The 20,249-nt window shown below is 55.8% G+C and overlaps 1 protein-coding gene and 1 long non-coding RNA gene across 2 annotated transcripts in view; one reads left to right on the top strand and one right to left on the bottom strand.

Annotated features, from left to right (window-relative positions):
• Nucleotides 1-20,156, top strand: part of LRP5L (LDL receptor related protein 5 like) — a 69,867-nt gene extending 49,711 nt beyond the window's left edge. The window contains 6 exon segments of the mRNA XM_054675959.2: nucleotides 11,245-11,641; nucleotides 14,210-14,381; nucleotides 16,824-17,040; nucleotides 19,737-19,760; nucleotides 19,763-19,939; nucleotides 19,942-20,156. Of these exon segments, the coding sequence (XP_054531934.1) occupies nucleotides 11,245-11,641; nucleotides 14,210-14,381; nucleotides 16,824-17,040; nucleotides 19,737-19,760; nucleotides 19,763-19,939; nucleotides 19,942-20,156 (1,202 nt within the window).
• LOC134809743 (uncharacterized) lies at nucleotides 10,019-11,073 on the bottom strand. The gene is made up of 2 exons (XR_010156212.1): nucleotides 10,878-11,073; nucleotides 10,019-10,642 (listed from the first exon to the last, which is right to left on the bottom strand). It is a non-coding gene; the product is annotated as an uncharacterized LOC134809743 (long non-coding RNA).
• Nucleotides 20,157-20,249: the final 93 nt, after the last annotated feature.

Below are 20,249 nucleotides of genomic sequence, written 5' to 3'. Positions count from 1 at the left end.
AGGCAAGAAGGAACAGCACATGTGGTGGCTCTGAGGCAGGAGCATGTTGGTGTCGGGACCGACTTCATGGGCTGTGCGACCTGTGTAGTTACATGAGGCGAACTCTGTTGTTGTTGACCTGAAATTCCTACCTTTTGAGTAAGGGGCTCTCTGGACTTCCATTTTGCAGTGGTCTGCACAAATTCTGTAACGGGTCCTGCTCTGTGTGTTTGAGAAGCTAAACGGAGGTCTGGCGGTGGTCTGTTACTCTCTTGGTGTGTCTGTCTCCACATTTTATCTTCTCTTTTGTTTTTTTGTTCCCCAGCCCTGCCTGCATTTTTTCTGTATGTGACTGTGTGTCTGTGCATGTGATTGAACCATAAGGCTTCCTGGTATTTATTTCACTTACGCATTGCAGAAGCATTTGCGATTGCAGGAGGTAAATATGTATCAAAGACATGAGTTTTAGTGCCCGAAGAATTTTTTTTTTTTTTTTTTGAGATGGAGACGGAATCTTGCTCTGTCGCCCATGCTGGAGTGCAGTGGCTCACAGCAGCTTCCACCTCCCAGGTTCAAGTGATTCTCCTGCCTCAGCCCGCTACCACACCCAGCTAATTTTTGTATGTTTAGTAGAGATGGGGTTTTACCATGTTGGCTAGGCTGGTCCTGAACTCCTAACCTCAGGTGATCCACCTACCTCAGCCTCCCAAAGTGCTGGGATCACAGGCATGAGCCACTGCGCCTGGCCTAGTGCCTGAAGGATATCTTATCAAGACATGTCTTTTAGCTGTCCTCCCGCTATGGGGCGTTTCTGTTCTCTTTGTGTTTTTGCCATTTCTGAGTCTCACTGCTGTGGTTTGGGGGTGGGCAGGGCCCTGGAGTTAGAGGGAGCAGGGCCTGGTGTCTGTTGCCACCATCGATTGGTGATGTCTGCCTAAACGCTGTGTTGCATCTGTTGAGGATGTCTGCCCTGGGAGAGCAATGGGCATGCTGGAAGCAGGTGTGGTCACCATCTCTGCTCTTGGGGTGTCAAAGCAAGGCTGGGATGGACATTTGTCGAAGGAGTGGGGGATAGACACAACCCCACCAAAAGGCAGATCGTGCAGTCGACGCCTAGCCCCAAGAGGGGAAGGATCATTTGAGGTCAGGAGTTCAAGACCAGCCTGGCCAACATGGTGGCCAACATGGTGAAACCCTGTCTCTACTAAAAATACAAAAATTAGCCAGGCGGTAGTGGCGTGCCTGTGATCCCAGCTACTCAGGAGACTGAGGCAGGAGAACATGTTGCACAGGGAGCTTTTGTTAAGGGTCCCTGTGTGGCTCAGAGTTCCAGGAACGGGTGTGGGCCCTGATAAAACCCCAGACTCATGGCTCAGTGAAGTTGTACAGCTGGACAAGCCTGGAGACCCCCAAATAACTTGCCCAGGCTACCCTGGCTTGCAAAGGGCCATTGCTCATCCAGGAGTGGACGGTGCCTGGCATGCAGTGGGTGCCCAGTGTTCACCTGCCCCGTCCACTGTCCATGCACTTATTACCGTCATGCTGTCACCATGACCAGCGCCTTAGGTGCTGTGGCTGGTGCCAGGCCTGTGAGAGCCGGGGCAGGTTTGCTCAGGGTCCAGATTTGCCTGCATTGTCCCAGAGTCCTCCCACACCCGGGGGAGTGGGCTGTCATTGGGAGCCAGTAAGGGGGTGTTGATTTATTTTCCAACCAGTAGAGGCAGGGGCCATAGACTTAGGTGGAACCACTGGCTCTTTGCTGGCTCCCAGGGTTCTGACAGCTGGGTCTTCTGAGCCCTGGGGACTGGCTGCCTGTGGCTGAGCCCTTCAAGGGCATTGCGCTCCTTCTGCAAATGTCACTCCCAGTCTCCATGTCCAGGCCCAAAGCAGCCCCGGGGAGTCCTCAGGGCTCATTTTCCTGCAAGGGGGTGGGTGGGGGTCAGCTGGGGCAGGCCCTGTGGTGATTAGAAGAGGCTGCCTGCGCTCACAGAAGGTGGGTGGGCTACTCAGAGAAGGAGGCCCCTGCAGGCTGGCAGGGGGCCTGGTGGCTCTGGCCCCAGCCCTGGTGGTTCTGTGGCATAGAACTGACACCACAGACACCTGTGAGGTTGGACCGCTGGGTTAGCAGCAAGCCCTGCCCTTCCTGTTGGAAGCTTTTCCAGTCCAGAGCTGTCAGGGCCGCAGGGGCTGAGCATGCAGCTCCACACTCCCTGGAGACTCAGCCATCAAGGGTCAGCTTTGTCTGGTCTTGTGGAAACTGTTTTTGCCCCCAGCCGTGAGAGGCACTTTTACACATAACTGAGTTGGAGCATGACAGGCATGTAGGAGAGAAACATTTTGTGTCATTTAGAGGCCCTGCCTGGGTGGGACTCTGGCTGGGAACATCCACATGCAGCCAGTGCGGGGACTGGTTTACTCTGAGCCTCAATCTTTCTGCTTTGGCTCCAGATGCTGTGTTTGGGTGTTCTGTCAAAGAGAGAAAAATGCTCCTCGATGAGACAGAAGGATGCCACCGGGAGTCTTGTTTTGCATGAGGATGTGAGCGTTTCAATTCACTTTTTTTGTAAACATGGTTCCCCAGCCTGGCCTCAGGGGTGCGTGGAGATGGGCCCCACGGGGCTTCCGGTTAATTAAGCGGGCAGTGCTGGACATGGATGCTGGCTTCTCTGTCTCCCTGCCCTGGACCCTTTTGAAGCTGAAGTGTTCCAGGGGCAGCTGGTATGGAAAAGGGGAAATAGAGTTTTCTAGAGGTTTTAGAGTTGAGTAGAACCCTAGACTCTTCTCAGAAGCATTTCAAGGGTTTGTCACCAAGGTGGCTCTCTGCAAATTTGAGGTGGTTCTAGAAGATCTTTCCATATTTCTTAATCCAGAGGAAGATGGAGATGGGTGAGAAATGGCTTTGTCCATGAGGAACTCATGTTCTGGTTGGAGGACAGGCGGAGCCTGGCATTGAAGTTGGTGAGTCAGAGACGGATCTGTGGGTGGGGCCAGAATGGGGCTTGGGCTTCAGACCTCACAAAGCAGACCACATGGCAGCCTGGGGCGTTAGTATCCAAATGTCCTGCCCTCCAGGTTTTATTCCTTGCCATAAAATATCACATTAAAGGAAAACGTTTTGTTAAAAGACCACAGTCCTGTCACCTGAGCACAGTAGCTGTTCTCTGTTCCTCTTTGGCCTTCCAAGCGGCAGGCGCCCGTTGGTGTTGCGGCTGTGTGCCTGGCGGGCATGAATTAACTGTGCAGCGTGGCTGCGGACGGTGAGGTGAGGTGAGGATGCCTCACCTCACCTCCATTCGACTGAAAACCATGTGGAGATAGAAGCTGCTCACACAGGGGCAACATGAAGAAAATGTGAAATTCTGTTGCTTGTTGTAGCTGACAGCACGACTCTGAGGTCCCGGTGGGCAGAGGCCTCGTGCAGGGCACCTCACCAGCCGGATGTCAGAGCTTGCCGGAAGGCGCAGTGCCCATGGAGGGCTGCCAGTGCCCAGGGAGCCTTCCGAGGTGTCACATTGGGCAGTGGAATTCAGAGTCAGGCAGAGGAGGCCCTGGGGTCACACGCGGATCTCCTGGCTGTGGGTTGGTGAGGTCCAGTGTCCGGGGGTGAAGGATAGAGGCCGTGTGGTGAGGGCTCCGGAGCTGGCCCTGGGGTAGCAGAAATGCAGATAACGAAGGAGGGTGTGCTGGTGGGATTTGTGCCTGTTCCGGAGGGAGGCATTGGGAGTGACGTTTAGGCTGAGAGGATTCAGGATGGAGGACATGGCTTAGTTTGTAGTTGGGAGCCTGCCAAGGACTGTGGTGATGAGGAAATGCGGTGTCAGGCAGACCCAGGACTTGGAGCACCTAGTTCCACTTGCGGGCTGGCTTTCTGTTTTTGGTCATTGTGTTGGGACCTTGTGAAAGTGACTTAACCTCTCGGTGCCTCAGTTTCCCCATTGGTAAAAGGGGTGATTATGCTCCCCACTACACAGGGTTTGGAGAATGGCCGTGCGGGCCGTGCTGAGCAGCGTGATGGTGCAGGCCGTCTGGGTCAGTGCTGAGAGAGCGAGTGTTCCTTCGACGGTTGCAATCAGAAGTAGCTTCCAAGGCTGGGTGCTGCCAGGAGGAGCTGGGGACGGGTGATGGGGCAATGGGGAGCACAGCTCACACTGCCGGCAGGCAACCTGGGGAGTACGGAGGGGGCTGTGCTGGGCGCTCCAGGCATGTGGTTCCCTTTCCTGTGGGGCGAAGACCAGCATGGGGGCAGGGCCCAGCTGTGTCAGGACCACTCAGACTCTTATGACACATCCAGAGTCCCTAGCCCCACCCCAACCCACCCAGTCCACGAGAAGGAACGGGGTGGGGAGGTGGGGCCCAAATCTGCGAGTTCCCAAGGGAGGCCTGTGTGCAGTAAGTTGTGGGGGGCGGCGCTGGCACGGCTGGAAACATCTTGGGGTTTGAAGCGAGAGCCTTAGGTGAGACTCAAGGGTCCCTGGGACTCTCTCCTGGGTGTCTGACCGTTTATGCTTCGTGGAGTTAGAGGCGAAGACATTTCTGTGATGTCTTGAATTCTGCTTTTTCCTGATTTTGAGCAAATGAAAGCCAGCCTGGTGTAGGCAGTCGGGTGCCTTCCCCAAGTAAGGGGCTGAGAGGGTGGTCATGCCGGGACCCAGGGGACAGGGAGTAGAATTCCCAGGGGTGCACAGGCAGCCCCCTAGAGGCAGGGATGTGTGGGGGTCCTTGTGCTGCTGTGTGCCTGCAGGGCGGCACTATTCACATGGCCCTGGAGCTGCAGGGTGATTGCTGGCCCTGGGCTCTGTGTCCTGGCTCTCCCGCCCCTCCTGAAGTGGCCCCCATGAGACAAGGCAGGTATGTCCTGTGAGCAGCCCTCTGCCGCCCAGCGTGGCCGGGGCTCAGTGGGACCACGGCGGCTGCAATGCTGCTCTCTGCAGCTCAGAGTCACTCTCATCGCCAGCAGTCGAGTGCAGAGCCTGGGCCCCCCGGCCTCCCCAGCCCCTCCACACCGCCCCAGGACCGAGGCAGCAGCTGGCTTCGGTTTCTGCCATGTTTTTCCAAGTATGTGGAATGAGCTAAAAACAGCAGGAGTGGGGCCTTATTTGGGAGTTGCCACTGCCGTCCTTGGAAGCTGCTGTCCCTCACTGCCACCCCTCCAGCCCCATCCTCGGTGGAACATGCCCCTGTTGCTTTGACTTTTGTCGCCCGAACATCCCTCCTGGTTGGGGGCCTTTGGGCAGTGGGCTTAGTGGCGTGCGCCATGCCACTTGGGCCACAGGTGCCCAGGCTGGTGGCTCTCGGGGCCGTGTCAAGAGGGTGGCTAGGCTGTGCTCCCGGCAGTGCCCAGATGAGGCTGGGGTGTGGCTTGGGGATTTGTGGGCCACCGGCCACAGCTCACCCAGCAGAGTTTTAACAGATGTTCGTCTGTCAAGTTTGCTCCCAGCTGTGTTGTCTGAGGCAGGCTGCCTTCCCATAGCAGCGGCAGAGCTGAAGAGATGGGAAGGAGACTGTGTAGGCCGCAGCACCGAACATATTTGCTCTCTGGCCCTTCCTAGAGTGCTTGCTGACCTCTGTCCGACAGCTGGAAGGAAGGATAGGACCCGTCCTACGATAACCACTATTGACATTTGAGCGCATTTCCTTCCCGGCTTTTGTGTGAGGGTGGCAGTCTCTTTGCTTTTGTGGTTGGGATCTGCTGCAGGCACGGCGGGCTGTTTGCATGAGGCTTCCTGGAGGACAGGGCTGGGCTCGGAGCTGCACCAGCATCCTGCACGCACTGGGGCCTCAGCAGAGAGCCGTGACGGGCGGGGCAACATCAATGCTGGTGGGCGCTGGGCCTCCACGTTCAGATCAGCCCTGGCGATAGGTTCGGGCCACCCTCTCTCTGGCCTCCGTGCAGTGGCCCAGGCCGTCCCCCTGCCTGGCACACTTGCCTCTGGCTTTCCACTGAAGCGCTCCTCTTACCCGCTGCTCCCCACTGGGTATGGGTCCAGTCGTGTCCCTGAAGGAGATATACTGACGTCTGGAACCTGTGTCTGTGACCTAATTTGGAAACAGGGTCTTGGCAGATGTAATCAAGCGAGGACAAGGTCACCCTGGAGTAGGGGGCCTATATCCATGGTGTCCTCATGAGAGCAGGAGAGCAGACACTGACACTCGGGTGAAGGCTGCATGGAGTCAGAGCAGGGCTTGGTGCGATGGCGGCCACAAGCCAAGGAACCCCAGGTATTTCCTGCAACTCCAGAAGCTGGAAGAGGCCAGGAAGGATCCTCCCCTGGCGCCTTCAGAGAGAGTCTGTCCCTGAAGATGTCTTGACATTTGACTTCTGGGATGCAGGTCTTGGGGGCGGGGTACATTTCTGATGTTGGAAGCCACCTGGTTGGCGGCGATGTGTCACTGCAGCCCCCCACAGGTTCTGGGTGTCCATGTGGTCGGGGGCAGAGGTGGGCAGGGACGGACATGTCCATGACACTGGCCCATCCCTTAGGACTGCTTTTTGTTTTGAGGACAAGGCTGCTTACCAGGAAGTTGTACCCTGCCTGACCCTTGCCCCTGCCCTGTGCTTGGCTCGTGGAAGGGATGTGGCCCTTCTCTCCTGCATGGGTGCAAGGAGGAAGGGAGAGGTCAGAAACCCGCCTGGAGGAGGCTCGGGCGAGGGGAAGGTTTCACTTTCAGGCAACATTGTGGGGCTGGCTGTTTGTTTAAACAACCCCAAAGAAAACCATTTGGCCAAACTGTTAGTTTCCAAACAATTTACTTCCTTGGTGTTTGAAAAACTCCTACCAAGGCTCTGTAGCTGGTCCCAGGGAAGGAGTTGGCCTCTCTTCTTTATAGCCCAACACAGTCCCCTGCACCTGCCCCTCCCAACCCCAGGCCTGCTTACCTGTGGCCATGGCTGCTGCCCGGACCTCACTACACACACAACCTCCTGGAGGCCAGCTGTGGGCACCAGCCTTGGCAGGCATCTGGCAGAGCCCAGGCTGGTGGGACTCTCTCTGCAGCTGCTCCCTGCCAGCCTGGCTGGACAGAGTCCCCACCACACTGGGGTCACCTCTGTACTGCTCACAGCTCACTCAGACCTTCAGGCAAATAGGTTGGGTCCTGGCTCTCTCCCAGGTGTCACAATCTCTGCAAAATTCAAAAACCTCAGGGGCCTTGCAGCCTGAGGCGTGTCAGAGACTCCTCCCTGGAGTCAGTAAACGAACACCTACAGATTCATCCCAGCAGTGAAAGGACTGCTTCACCACAGAGGTTTGATTTATTCCTAAGTAATTGGATGGGATGCCGAGAATGGGTTCCTGATGGTGGAACTGGAGGCCCTTTGCTGACCTAGTTAACAGAGGGCTAGGGCTGGGTGTGCTCAGTCCCTGAAGGTTCTAGGCCCATTTGGGACGCCCCGCCAGAACCTGCCACATGGTGACAGCTACCTAAATCCCAGAGGCTCTTGAGCTGGAGAACAGACCTCTCAATCTCAGCAGGTCCCCTGCACGTACCCCATAACCCTAGCCTGCCTTCACAGTACAGTTTGTGGCTGCGTATTCACGGATGGTGTCGTTCACCTAAGGTCTCTGCCCTGTGACCCCAAGGGCATCCTGAGGGCAGATCCCAAGTCTGTTTCATCCACCTCTGCTTCCCTAGCAGCTGGTCCAGGGCCTGGCCTGAAGTAGGTTCCTACAGAGATACTGGTGGGATGATGGAGGCAGCCAGGCATCAAGTGACAAACGCGCTTCCTGGATGTGCTGGTTCCTGGGATTGAAGTGTTTGAGGAAGCGAAGTGAAGTGAGCTTTCCTCTTGCAGCTGTGTGTCCTTGGGCCAGGAGCCTACCCTCTCTGAGCATTGGGGTCCTTGTCAGTAGGATGGGGCATCCTCATAGGTCGAGGGGTAGTGTGTGAAAATTGTGTTCTTTAATGATTTTTTTTTTTTTTGAGACGGAGTCTCACTCCAGTGCACAGGCTGGAGTGTAGTGGCGCGATCTCAGCTTACTGCAACCTCTGCCTCCTGGGTTCAAGTGATTCTCCTGCCTCAGCCTCCCAAGTAGCTGGGGTTACAGGAGTGCGCCACCAAGCCCAGCATAGTTTTGTATTTTTAGTAGGGTTTTGCCATGTTGGCCAGGCTGGTCTTGAACTCTTGACCTCAGGTGATCCACCTGCCTAGGCCTCCCAAAGTGCTGGGATTATAGGTGTGAGCCACTGCACCTAGCCTACTTTCGTGATTTCTTAGGACGACGGAGGGAACTAGCTAGCAAGGCAGGCTTGGAATGTGTTTTGGGATCAAATGCCGGTTTCTGTCTGGCACTGGCGTTCTCTTTGGGGCCATGATGGACACACTGCTGAGGTCAAGCGTGATTCGTCTCGTTGGAAAGTTCTGTAGACACCGTGTGGACAGGGCTCTTCCCAGCCAAGCCCTGGAGGACTTCCAGGACTGTGATCTCCCCACTGTGGCTGATTAAGCAGGGACCCTTCTTGGAGTCTATGGTCCCCTCTAAGTCATAGCTAGACAGGGACTCAGGCACCATCAGCCCTGGCTGTTATTCACTGTGGATGAGGAGACAGGCCCAGAGAGGGGCAGGAACCTGCCCGAGGTCACCCAGCACGGGCAGGCCCCAGAGGTTTCGGTCTCAGATTCTCCCTGCTCATCCCTGGATGTAGCGCTGCTGTGGACGTGGGGCTGTGCTAGGGGCTGTGGAGAGCAGAGGGCTTCTGCCAGGACCCCAGTGAGCCAGTAGGGGTGGTGCCTTGGCCATGGGGCAGACTGGGGGTACGGGACAGCCATCCACCGGGGTGTGGGGAGGAACAGCTTCCCTGAGGAGGCGGCGGTGCCGTGTGACCTGGGCCTTGAAGGACAGGTCCAATGTCAACAGAACATTTTGGGAGTGGAGCCTAGAGGGAGAAAACTTGTTGAAATTCAGAGATCCTCCTCCCCCTACCAATACACACCAAATCAGACGCCTCTGACCAGATCTGAATTTGGCTCTCAGAGATTTCCATTGTAGCCAGGCAGTTGGGGCACTTTCTGAGTGCTGCCTCCACCTCACTGTCCCCAGCCTGCCTGCCTCGGTTTCCCTAGCCCTGGGCGTGTGCCGCTGTCACCATCACCTGGGCGCCCTCTAGTGGATGAATCGGATTATGCACTATGGGGCTTGGAGCAGGATTCAGAAGGGGCTCCTGTCCTTCCTTGAAATGCTGGACGCCGGGATCCTGGAACAGCTCTTCAGGTCTCTGCATTCCTCCTGGCAACAGCCAGAGCCTGGGCGCAGGGGGCTACTGTTGTTTGAAGGCTGCAGCCTGGTAGGGCACTCAGGAGACCTGGCAGTTGGCTGCAGGGCCAGGTCTAGGGGCCAGGGCATGAGGGATGCTCTGGGCTGGCTCAGCCCCGGGCCCCCATGCAGATTGTGACTGTGGGGGCATGGCCACATGATGTTGAGGGGGGTCTCTGACCCTGACCTTGGCTCTGTGCATCCTTGAAACCAGAAAGGTCTGGAACAAATGAGTGAACAATGCCCTAACTCGGGGAGGGAGCCACATCCTGACCCCAGCAGCCTCAGAAGGATCCGTCTCAGGGTTATGGGGCACCCTGGGGGCCCCGAGTCTGCATGGGTCTCCACGTGCAACTTCTGCAGGAAGCTCTGAAAAATCCCAACTGGGGGGGTCATAGGACACAATCAGAAATGCTGATGCCGCTGTGTGTGGATCCCCGGGCCCTGGGGGTCAGGAGCATGTAGAAGGTGGGCCACAGGGGGTTCATAAGAGAATCCTGTAACCGCCCCTGCCCCCCAAACTTAGCCCACTGGAGGGCCATGGGTGAAAGCTTGGGGGGTCTCCATGTGTCCTGTGGAGTGGGTGGTGAGGGGTCTTTGGGTTTACATGCTGCTGGGCCTGAGCAGCAGGACCCCGTCCACAGCTGATCCCTGGGCCCTGCTGCTCAGCTGCTCTCTCGAGTGTTGCTGTGGCTGCCGAGAGAGCCTGAGTCGAGCCTCTCTTGTGCCGGCCGTACGCTGTCAGGCCACGCTGGTGAGTTTGGCAAGGCACAGATGCCCAGAGCAGAGAACTTTCCTTGGGGATTTAATATGTGCGAATCTTGAGGTCTGGCAAATCTTTCCCTCAGCTAGAGAGGGGGTTTTTGAGACCAGAATCACCTCAGCATCCTCCTGTCCCCAGCTGTGTCCAGCCTGTCTGCAGGGACATCCTGAGAGGACCAGGCTCTCCCCTCATCCACCTGCGTAAGTGCCACCCTGAAGCCTGTCCACCCATGCTTGGAGAGGCTTGGCCTCAACCTGCTTAGCCACCAGCAGGCTTGGGCCTGGGGTGCAGCAGAGACCCAGGTGGCTGTGGGGTGGTTGCTTCATGGGGTGGTTCTGAAACGCAGTTGGAAGTGCGTGAACAGTGCCTTACCTGTTCTCTGTGGGACCCTGTTTAGAAACCAGGTCTGAGTTACTGGGGGTCATCGCTACATTCTGATGGCCTAGCTGTGTGGAGGCCACGGTGGAGCCCCATCCAAGGAGCCAGGGCCCTGGGTCTAGCCGTGACCAGAACGCATGCCCTGGAGGTGTTTCTTATCTTGCACCTGTGTTGCCTGGTGTGTCAAGTGGCCACAAAACTCTGTGTTAGCTCTAGGTGCCCCTGGGCTTCGGAACCAGGGTTTCCCTTCATCTCGGTGACCCGGGAGCATCTGGGCAGTGAGTAAAGAGGGTGATTTACTTGATGGGTACGTCTGGTCCTGCCTAGGAGCCCCCCCAGGCACGGTCCTGGGACCTGAAGCTGCCCTTGGTGGTGGAGGGGAGGGAGAGAGCTTCAGGGATGAGGTGGCGTTCAGCTGGGCGGGAAGGGTGAGCCCCTGCCAGGTGGGGTGGGTGTGCTGGGGACGCTGAGCAGCACGGCCAGCAGGTGGGTCTTCAGCTCGGTACCTGGTGGGACTTGTGGTTGGGGCTGGTGTGTGGCCAGGAGAGGGGCTGGCAGAAGACAAGGTGGACTGTGAGGCAGCTCCCATCCCGCGGTTGAAGCCTGATGGCCTGGCTGTGTGGCTCTCAGCTGGGTGCATAACCTCTCTGTGCCTCAGTTCTCTCATCTATAAAATGAGAAAACAGTGCCAGCCTCCCAGACCTGTCATGAGGATGAACAAGTGACCATGTAGCATGGGCCGGGTGCGTGTCACCTAACATTACCAGCCTTTGCAAGGAGAGCCCTGGGGACCTGGCTGAGTTTTTCCCTTGCCTGGCCCACCCCAGGTGTGCCTGCTGCAGGCCCCTGACCCCACTGCACCTGTCTCCACAGGAGCCGAGAAGGTACTGCTGCTGGCCCAGTAGACGGACCAATGGAGGATCTCGCTGGACACACCGGACTTCACCGACATCGTGCTGTAGGTGGACGACATCCAGCATGCCATCGCCATGAACTATGACCCAATGGAGGGCCACGTCTACTGGACGGATGACGAGGTGTGGGCCATCCGCAGGGCATACCTGGATGGGTCTGGGGCGCAGACGCTGATCAACACCAAGATCAACGACCCCGATGGCATCGCAGTCAACTGGGTGGCCCGAAGCCTCTACTGGACCCACATGGGCACAGAACACATCGAGGTGACGCGCCTCAGCGGCACCTCCCACAAGATCCTGGTGTCAGAGGACATGGACGAGCCCCGTGCCATTGCACTGCATCCCGAGATGGGGTAAGACAGGTGGGGGCTGGGGCCTGGAGCCAGGGCCAGGCCAAGCAGAGGCAAGAGGGAGCTTGACCTGGACCAGTCATTCTGGAACACTGTCTTGCATCAGAACCTGGAGGAGGGCTTGTTAAAACACCAGCGGCTGGGCCCCATCCCCAGAGTGCTGATTCAGGAGCTCCAGGGCAGGGCTGAGGACTTGGGTTTCTAACAAGTACCCAGGTGGTCCGGTGCTGCTGCTGGGTCCATGCATAGAAAGCCCTGGAGACCTGGAGTGAGCCCTTTCTTCCCCTAACTTCAGCTTCCTGATCTGTAGAATGGAACAGTCCACCTGGGTGATTTCCAGGACGACAGTAGTGGTAGTAAGGGCAGCCTCTGTGACACTGACCACAGTACAGGCCAGGCCTTTTTTTTTTTTTTGAGATGGTGTCTCACTCTGTCGCCCAGACTGGAATGCAATGGCACGATCTTGGCTCACTGCAACCTCTGCCTTCCGGGCTCAAGCGATTCTCCTGCCTCAGCCTCCCAAGTAGCTGGGATTACAGGTGCCTGCCACTGTGTCTGGCTAATTTTTGTGTTTTTGCTAGAGATGGGGTTTCTCCATGTTGGCCAGGCTGGTCTCGAACTCCTGACCTCAGGTGATCCACCTGCCTTGGCCTCCGAAAGTGCTGGGATTACAGGCATGAGCCACCATGCCTGGCCAGGCCAGGCCTCTTTTAACACTTTGCACACCATGGGTCTTTTCATCCAGGAGGGTAGGTAGTTATACAGTTGAGGACAGTGAACCCCAGAGATGCTCAGGGACTTGGCCAGGGTCACACAGCAGGAGGTGGCAGGTGTGGGGCTGGCAGCATGGCTCCAGCTTTCCAGCGTAGAAGTCTGTGAAAGCAGAGAGTTTGTCGGTTGGTTGGGGAGCATTTCTGAGACCCCCCAACAGCGGCTCAGATTGCTGTAGCCAGGGGTCTTCCTGGGGGCTCATAACCCAGAACACTAAATGGGCAGACCCTGAGGGAGGAGGTGCAGTGGAGCTGGGGGTGCCGATGGGAAGTCCCGGAGGAGCTGGGAGGTCAGTAGCAGTGCCGCTCTCTGTGGAGCACTTAGTAGGCACCAGGTGTGTTTCCAGGTTCATGGCCCTGGGACCCGAAGCTCAGAAGGTGAAGTGACTTGCCCAGGGCACCCAGCGGGCAGAGGATTTACAGGCTATGAAGCCTGCGCTCATGGCCCGGCCCTGGGGGTTACCAGTGTGCTGGCTGGGGAGCTTTTCCTGCAAGTGAACTGGTGTCTAGAAGCCAGCATGTCAGGCAGCAGGCAGCAGGAGCACAGTAGGCAGATGGTGGGGCCCAAGCAGCCCTCCATGGACCCCAGGGCATGGCGGCACGTGGAAGAGAGCTGCTCCATGTCAGTGGCTGACGGGCTGGGTTGTGCCCCGAGGAGGGCGGATGATGGTAGGAAGTGGGGTCCCCCAGGGCTTTAGCAAGAGGAGGCACAGGAACTGGTTGCCAGCTGCAGTGAAGGGAACATGGCCCTGAGGTCAGGAGCTTGGTCAAGTCACTGCCTCCATGGGCCTCAGTGTCCTCATCTGTGAAAGAGGAAGGGACAGGGAAGCCGACTCCAAGGTCACTCCTAGCCCTGGTTTCATGAGTCTGAGGATCCCAGGGAAATGGGGCTTGGCAGTCTGACGTGTGAGGTCGTGGGGTCCAGGGAGGGGCACCGAGCTGGAAGTGGGAGGCAGAGGGGCTGGCCGGCTGGGTCAGACACAGCTGAAGCAGAGGCTGTGACCTGAGGCCCCAGAACCTCCACCCCTGAGCTGCCACCCCAGGATCTGTGTTCCCTCCTTGGGGGGCCACAGGGAACAAGTCACCTGTCCTTTGTACAGGGGAGCCCTTCAGCTGTATGCAGAAGATTCCGCTCTGTCCCTTCCTCCCTCTGGGTATCGAGCTTCTTCAGCCCACCAGTCAGACATGAGGCTGCCCTAGACCCTGGGCAGGGTCATTGCTATCCACTGACGTTTGAGATGGGAGATGAGCTCCTGGCCCCTCAGAGTCCCAAGGGCTGGTGCAGTGAAGCCTGCACAGGGTGGAAGTGGGCACCACTGTCCCAGGGGAGCCCCCAGGGACTCTGGTCACTGGGCTTGCCGCTGGCATGCTCAGTCCTCCAGCACTTACTGACACCAGCATCTACCAACACCAACATTTACATTGACCAACACTGACAATTACCGACACCAACATTTACCAACACCGATATTGACCAACACCGACATTTACCAACACTGACATCTGACACTGGCATCTACTGATACTGACATTTACCAACGCCGACATTTACCAGTACTGACATTTAGCAACACTGACATTTACCAACACCGACATTTACCAATACTGACATTTACCGACACCGACATTTACCGACACCGACATTTACCGACACCAGCATTTACCAATGCCAATATTTACTGACCCCAACATTTAGCCATGTGATGGGGGCCGGCTTGGGGACGGGCCTTGCTCTTAGCAGTGGGGATGCCACAGAAACTAGACAGATGCATGGGGTCATGGACTTCTGCTTCTTCTCCAGCCTCATGTACTGGATAGACTGGGGAGAGAACCCTGAAATCAAGCGTGCCAACCTGGACAGGCAGGAGCTGCGCGTGCTGGTCAGTGCTTCCCTTGGGTGGCCCAACGGCCTGGCCCTGGACCTGCAGGAAGGGAAGCTGTACTGGGGAGATGCCAAGACAGACAAGATCGAGGTGAGGCTCCCATGGAGGTATTTGATCCAGGAGGCCTGGCCCTGCCCGGCTGTCCCTGGGCTCCTAAGAGGCCAGGCCCGGCCACCCCCTGCAGCCTGACATACGTATCGCGAAGGCACCAATGGGTGCCTGTGCTCTGCTATTTGGCCAAGTGGAATGCTTGAAAAAGTAGTTACAATACTTTCTGACAAAAACGCCTTGAGAGGGTAGCGCTATACAACGTCCTGTGGTTACGTAAGATGTCATTGGGCCAGGCGCCTGTAGTCACAGCTACTTGGAGACTGAGGTGGGAGGATCGCTGGAGCCCAAGAGTTTAAGGCCAGCCTGGGTAAAGGGGACACGGGAAACCTCTGCACTGCTTTTGCCACTTACTGTGAGTCTTAAACTATTTCACAAACAATACAAAATTAAGACAAAAAATTAATAACATATCCACTGCCCCCACTTAAGACATAAAACATGAGTGTCATTGAAGCCAGAGGCAGCCGCTGGCCTGAGTTTGTTGATTCGTTCCCAAGCAGTTGAAGACAGTTTTGTTTTTCTGTGGATGTCTGTCTCTTCTCCCTATGCTGGGTGCAGCCCTGCCCTGCCACTGTGGTTGGATTTCAGTGGCCTTGTCCTGTGGGCGTGCTTTGGCAGCTTGCTTTTTGCTCACCTGTGGAGCCTCTATTGAGCTTTTGTTGTTGTTGTAGTTGTCCAGGCTGGAGTGCAGTGGCACGATCTCAGCTCACTGCAATCTCCGCCTCCTGGGTGCTAGCGATTCTCCTGCCTCGGCCTCCCGAGTAGCTGGGATTACAGGCGCATGCCACCACACTCGGCTAATTTTTACATTTTTAGTAGAGACGGGGTTTCACCATTTGGCCAGGCTGTTCTGGAACTCTTGACCTCAAGTGATCCACCCGCCTCAGCCTCCCAGAGTGCTGGGATTACAGGCGTGAGCCACCGTGCCTTGCCTCTATTGAGCAGTTTTTTGAGGTGCTCTTGGTGCCAGTAATATGTTAGTTACATGTGTCCCCATTGCACATTGTCACCCATCGAGGTGACATTGGTGCCTCTTCTCGGGGTAGTTGCCTCCCTTTGTTTCCAGCAACTTCTGAAGGATTTTCCTGAGCCTCATCAGTCCTTGTTGATGTCACCATCGGGGTCACCTTTGCTCTCCTCAGGGCTCCCAGGGGAGGCCCGAACCAGGCAGCTTGCAGGGGAGGGTGGGATGGAGAACACGAGTGTGTGTCTGTGTTGCAGGATTTCAGACCCTGCTTCTGAGCGGGAGGAGCCTCAGCACCTTCAGGGTGGGGAACCCAGGGATGGAAAGGGCTGAGTGGATGCCCCTCCCACAAAAACTCTAGAAGCTGCAGATGTGGCCATTTCCTGTTGGAGCTCCTTGTAAATGTTGGGTTTTGTTTTTTTTTTTTTTTGGCAAGGCCCATGTTTCTGGGCTGCTGAGGATGATTTGCCTTCATGCATCCCTCCCTACCTATGGGAGCAGGTCAGGGACTCACGTGTCTGTGGCACGCCAGGCCTGTGACAGGCGTTGTTCCGTGTACTGTTGCAGCAGTGGTTTTCTTGAGACAGGGTCTCACTCAGTTGCCCAGGCTCGAGTGCAGTGGCGCAATCACGGCTCCCTGCAGCCTCCATCTCCTTGGGCTCAGGTGATCCTTCTGCCTCAGCTTCTGAGTAGCTGGGACTACAGACACACACCACCATATCCAGCTAGTTTTTGCATATTTTTTTTTGTAGAGATGGGGGTTCGCCATGGTGCCCAAGCTGATCTCAAACTCCTGAGGCACAAGTGATCCACCTGCCTTGGCCTCCCAAAGTGCTGGGATGACAGGCATAAGCCACCACACCAAGCCCAATGATTTTTTTTATTGTGATAAAATAAACATAGCACAAAATTGATTATTTTAACCATTTTAAAGTGAACAATTCCGGCCAGGGACAGTGGCTCACGCCTGTAATCCCAGTACTTTGGGAGGCTGAGGCAGGCAGATCACCTGAGGTTAGGAGTTCCAAGACCAGCCTGGACCAACATGGTGAAACCCCCCCTTCTCTACTAAAAATACAAAAATTCGCCGGGTATGGTGGCAGGCGCCTGTAGTCCCAGCTACTTGGGAGGCTGAGGCAGGAGAATCGCTTGAACCCAGGAGGTGGAGGTTGCAGTGAGCTGAGATCTCACCACTACACTCCGGCCTGGGCAACAGGGCGAGACTGTCTCAGAATCTCAAAAAAAAAGAAAAGAAAAGAAAACGTCATTTATCCAGCACCCCTGGAGAGCCGTGATACCTGGCGTTTTACAGTACCTGGCGAGGTGCAGGTGAAGTTGAGGCTCCTGGGTGTTGAACCCGTCTTGTTTGGGGCAGCTCAGGCCCGAGGCAGGGTCAGGGTTGGCTCTCGTTGGCGTGGCCCTGGCCCATCCAGACCTGTATCTTTGCCATCCTGCAGGTGATCAGTGTCGATGAGATGAAGAGGCAGACCCTCCTGAAGGACAAGCTCCCACACATTTTCAGGTTCACCCTGCTGGGGGACTTCATCTACTGGACCGACTGGCAGCGCCACAGCATCACGCGGGTACACAAAGTCAAGGCCAACCGGGACGTCATCATTGACCAGCTGCCCGACCTGATGGGGCTCAAAGCTGTGAACGTGGACAAGGTCGTCGGTGAGTCCAGGGGGGTGGGCCCCAAGCCGTTGCTCAGCTGCAGACTTGCATGAGGAAGAAGTGACGAGTCCAAACCTGGGCATAAGTGTTGAGCTGGGGTGCCCTGCCCTGGGGAAGGGCAGGATAGGAAAGGTGAAGGTATCTGGCTAAGGATAGATGGGAAGGGACCAAGGGTGCTGATTAGGGAATGGTTATGGACTAGGAGTATCAGTAACAATGGTTAGAAAGTGGCTAACATTTGTTGAGCACCTGCTGTGTGCCTGGCCCCGGCTGGGAGCCTTCGTGCCCAGAGTGACCCCGTCTGAATGCAGTCCTTTGCCTCACTCAAACTGGGGAGTGGAGGCAGAGCCGCACAACTCACGGGTACCGAGCTCAAGACTCACTCCTGGGTCTGCCTGGGCTGGGCTATGCTTGTTGCCCCTGTGGCCAACACACGCGCACCTTTCACCTGAAAGCCAGGATCTGCAGAACGTTCCCCGAGGAGGTTGTTGTTTGGCACTATGATTTGTCTCTTCCTAAAAAGGCGATAGAGTTACACTGGAGAGAGCAGCATCCAGGTGCAGCAGGGATGGGCCTGGGGCTCACGGGCAGGGGCTCTGTGTCCCGCTGGGGCCTGGGGTCCTGCGCTGCCCCTGTGTGTCAGAAGCACTCAGTAAATCTTTGCTGATGAAGGATGAGAGGATAGAGGACGTGATGCTTGCTGCTGCATTGCCTGCAATCCTGGATGAGATGCCCAGGTTGGCTTTGCTCCCCGTCGGGTGCATGTGATGTTAGCTGTGATGTTAGATCCCTGGCTTTAAAATACGAGGGAGCTGGGAATTGAGGGAGCAGGTTGGGGCAGAAAGGACAGCCCCGCAGAGGCCTGGAGCTGAGGCAGTGCGGGCGACCCCAGGAGCAGTGAGTGCTTCCGTCACAGCCTTCATCGCACCCTGTGGTCCTCATAAAGGGGATGGAATCTACGAATTTAGTTTTCCCAGCCTCCTTAAAAACTCATTCATGCCAGGGGCAGTGGCTCACACCTGAAATCCCACCACTTTGGGAGGCTGAGGCAGGCAGATTACTTGAGGTCAGGAGTTTGAGACCAGCCTAGCCAACATGGTGAAACCCCGTGTCTACTCAAAGTACAAAAAAAAAAAATTAGTCGGATGTGGTGTCACGCACCTGTAATCCCAGCTATTTGGGAGGCTGAGGCAGGAGAATCACTTGAACTCAGGAGGCAGAGGTTATAGTGAGCCAGTACTGCGCCACTGACCTCCATCTGGGCAATAGAGTGAGACCCTGTCTCAAAAAAAAAAAAAAAAAAAATGCATGAATGCCAGGTGCAGTGGCTCACGCCTGAAATCCCAGCACTTTGGAAGGCTGAGGCAAGAGGATCACTTGAGCCCAGGAATTTGAGAGTGTCTCTCCTGGGCAACAGAGAGAGACCTCATCTCTACTAAAAAAAAAAAAAAATTACAAACAATTAGCCGGGCGTAGTGGCATGTGCCTGTGGTCCCACCTACTTAGGAGGCTGAGGTGGCAGGATCCCTGAGCCTGGAGGCAGAGGTTGCAGTGAGCAGAGATCATGCCACTGCACTCCAGCCTGGGTGACAGAGTGAGAACCTGTCTCAAAAAAAAAAAAAAAAAAAAAGCATTCACTATCCACCATGGAAGGTGAGACTGACCCACTGTGAGTGATTGTTCAAAGAACAAAAAATAATCCCTAGAGATAAGACAAAAGGGTGCATCCATGGGGCTGTGATTTAAAGCTGAGAAATTGGGCTTCTTTCCCCTCCCCTCTCACCCCATGGTTTACTAAAGGAGATGAACAAAAGGATTCTTTTTTTGGCTTAAATATTTAACACTAAATTAAAGCCAGTTTTAACAGCACTTCGGTTGATGAGTGAGATTAACAGACTGGCCAAAAATAAATGAACACTCTCTGTACTGTGTGAAAAAGAGGCAGCTTTGGCCATGCTGGGTGAACGTGAGTTTTCAAGGTTGCTGGGAATGTCTGTGAATCGGAAGAAGGGCCTAGGTGGGAGTCTCAGGAGCCGAGACCCCAGGGGGTGACTTACCCAGTCCCTGCCCCAAGGCGTTACCGTGTTCTTCCTGGGTCGGAGCACAGGCCAGGAGGCTGGACCACCAGGCTGGCATTCTCGCTGAGCTGCTCCCTGACTTCCTTAACATGCTCCCTTCAGCAGCCTCTCTGCACTTTAGTTTCCTCGAATGAGAAACGGGGATGAGAACAGCTCCTAACTCCAAGGTGGATGGAGTAAGTTCTCACAGGTTGACTCCCTGGGATCAGCGCCTGGAGCCTGACAAGGTCCGGTCAGAGCCCGAACTGCTGTTACTGATACTGACCCGTGGCCGTACCAGGGGAGAACTTGGTTGCCATTGCCAGGTGTTCTCCCACCACGCCCAGCTACTGTCCCTGTTTGACGTGTGGCTGGAATAAAGCTGTGCATGTTGCAGCTTTTGGCACATCCTGTCTTTGAGGTAAAAGGTACGTGTGTGTTTGAGCGTTGAGCCTGGCCATGGGAATGATAATCACAGCCCAACCCAGCCGTGAAGTCGAACCCTACCTGGGGGTGAGTCCTGAGCTTGGCACCCCTGAGCTGTGCGGTTCACGGTGGCATTCATTATGTGGCTTGGCTGCACCCCTTTCCCTGCTGGGCTGTTGGTGTTTAGATCGGAGCCTGTGTGTTCGCTTCCAGGAACCAACCCGCATGCGGACAGGAATGGGGGTGCAGCCACCTGTGCTGCTTCACACCCCACACAACCCGGTTTGGCTGCCCCATCTAGGGCCTGGAACTGCTGAGTGACATGAAGACCTGCATCATGCCCAAGGCCTTCTTGGTCTTCACCAGCAGAGCCGCCATCCACAGGATCTCCCTCGAGACCAACAACAACGATGTGGCTGTCCTGCTCTCGGCGTCAGGGAGGCCTCGGCCCTGGACTTTGATGTGTCCAGCAACCACATCTACTGGACAGACATCAGCCTGAAGGTAGCGTGGGCCCGAACATGCACACGTGCAGCCTATATGGGAAAACCTTGCCTCTGTACCTGCCTCAGGTTTCAGACATTTTTCTTAAAGCACTATAATATTTATTGTAACACAATTCAAGCTAATTAAATATTAGCAAGCCTATTTAAACAAAAATAGATGATTATAATGAGCAAATCCGGTAGACACACATGACGGCTTTTGTGAAATGCTTGTGTGAAT

Source organism: Pan troglodytes, chromosome 23, assembly GCF_028858775.2.
Source record: "Pan troglodytes isolate AG18354 chromosome 23, NHGRI_mPanTro3-v2.0_pri, whole genome shotgun sequence".
Classification (NCBI taxonomy): Eukaryota; Metazoa; Chordata; class Mammalia; order Primates; family Hominidae; genus Pan; species Pan troglodytes.
The sequence above is the reverse complement of the archived record's forward strand: the minus strand, read 5'-3'. Positions and strand labels throughout refer to the sequence as shown.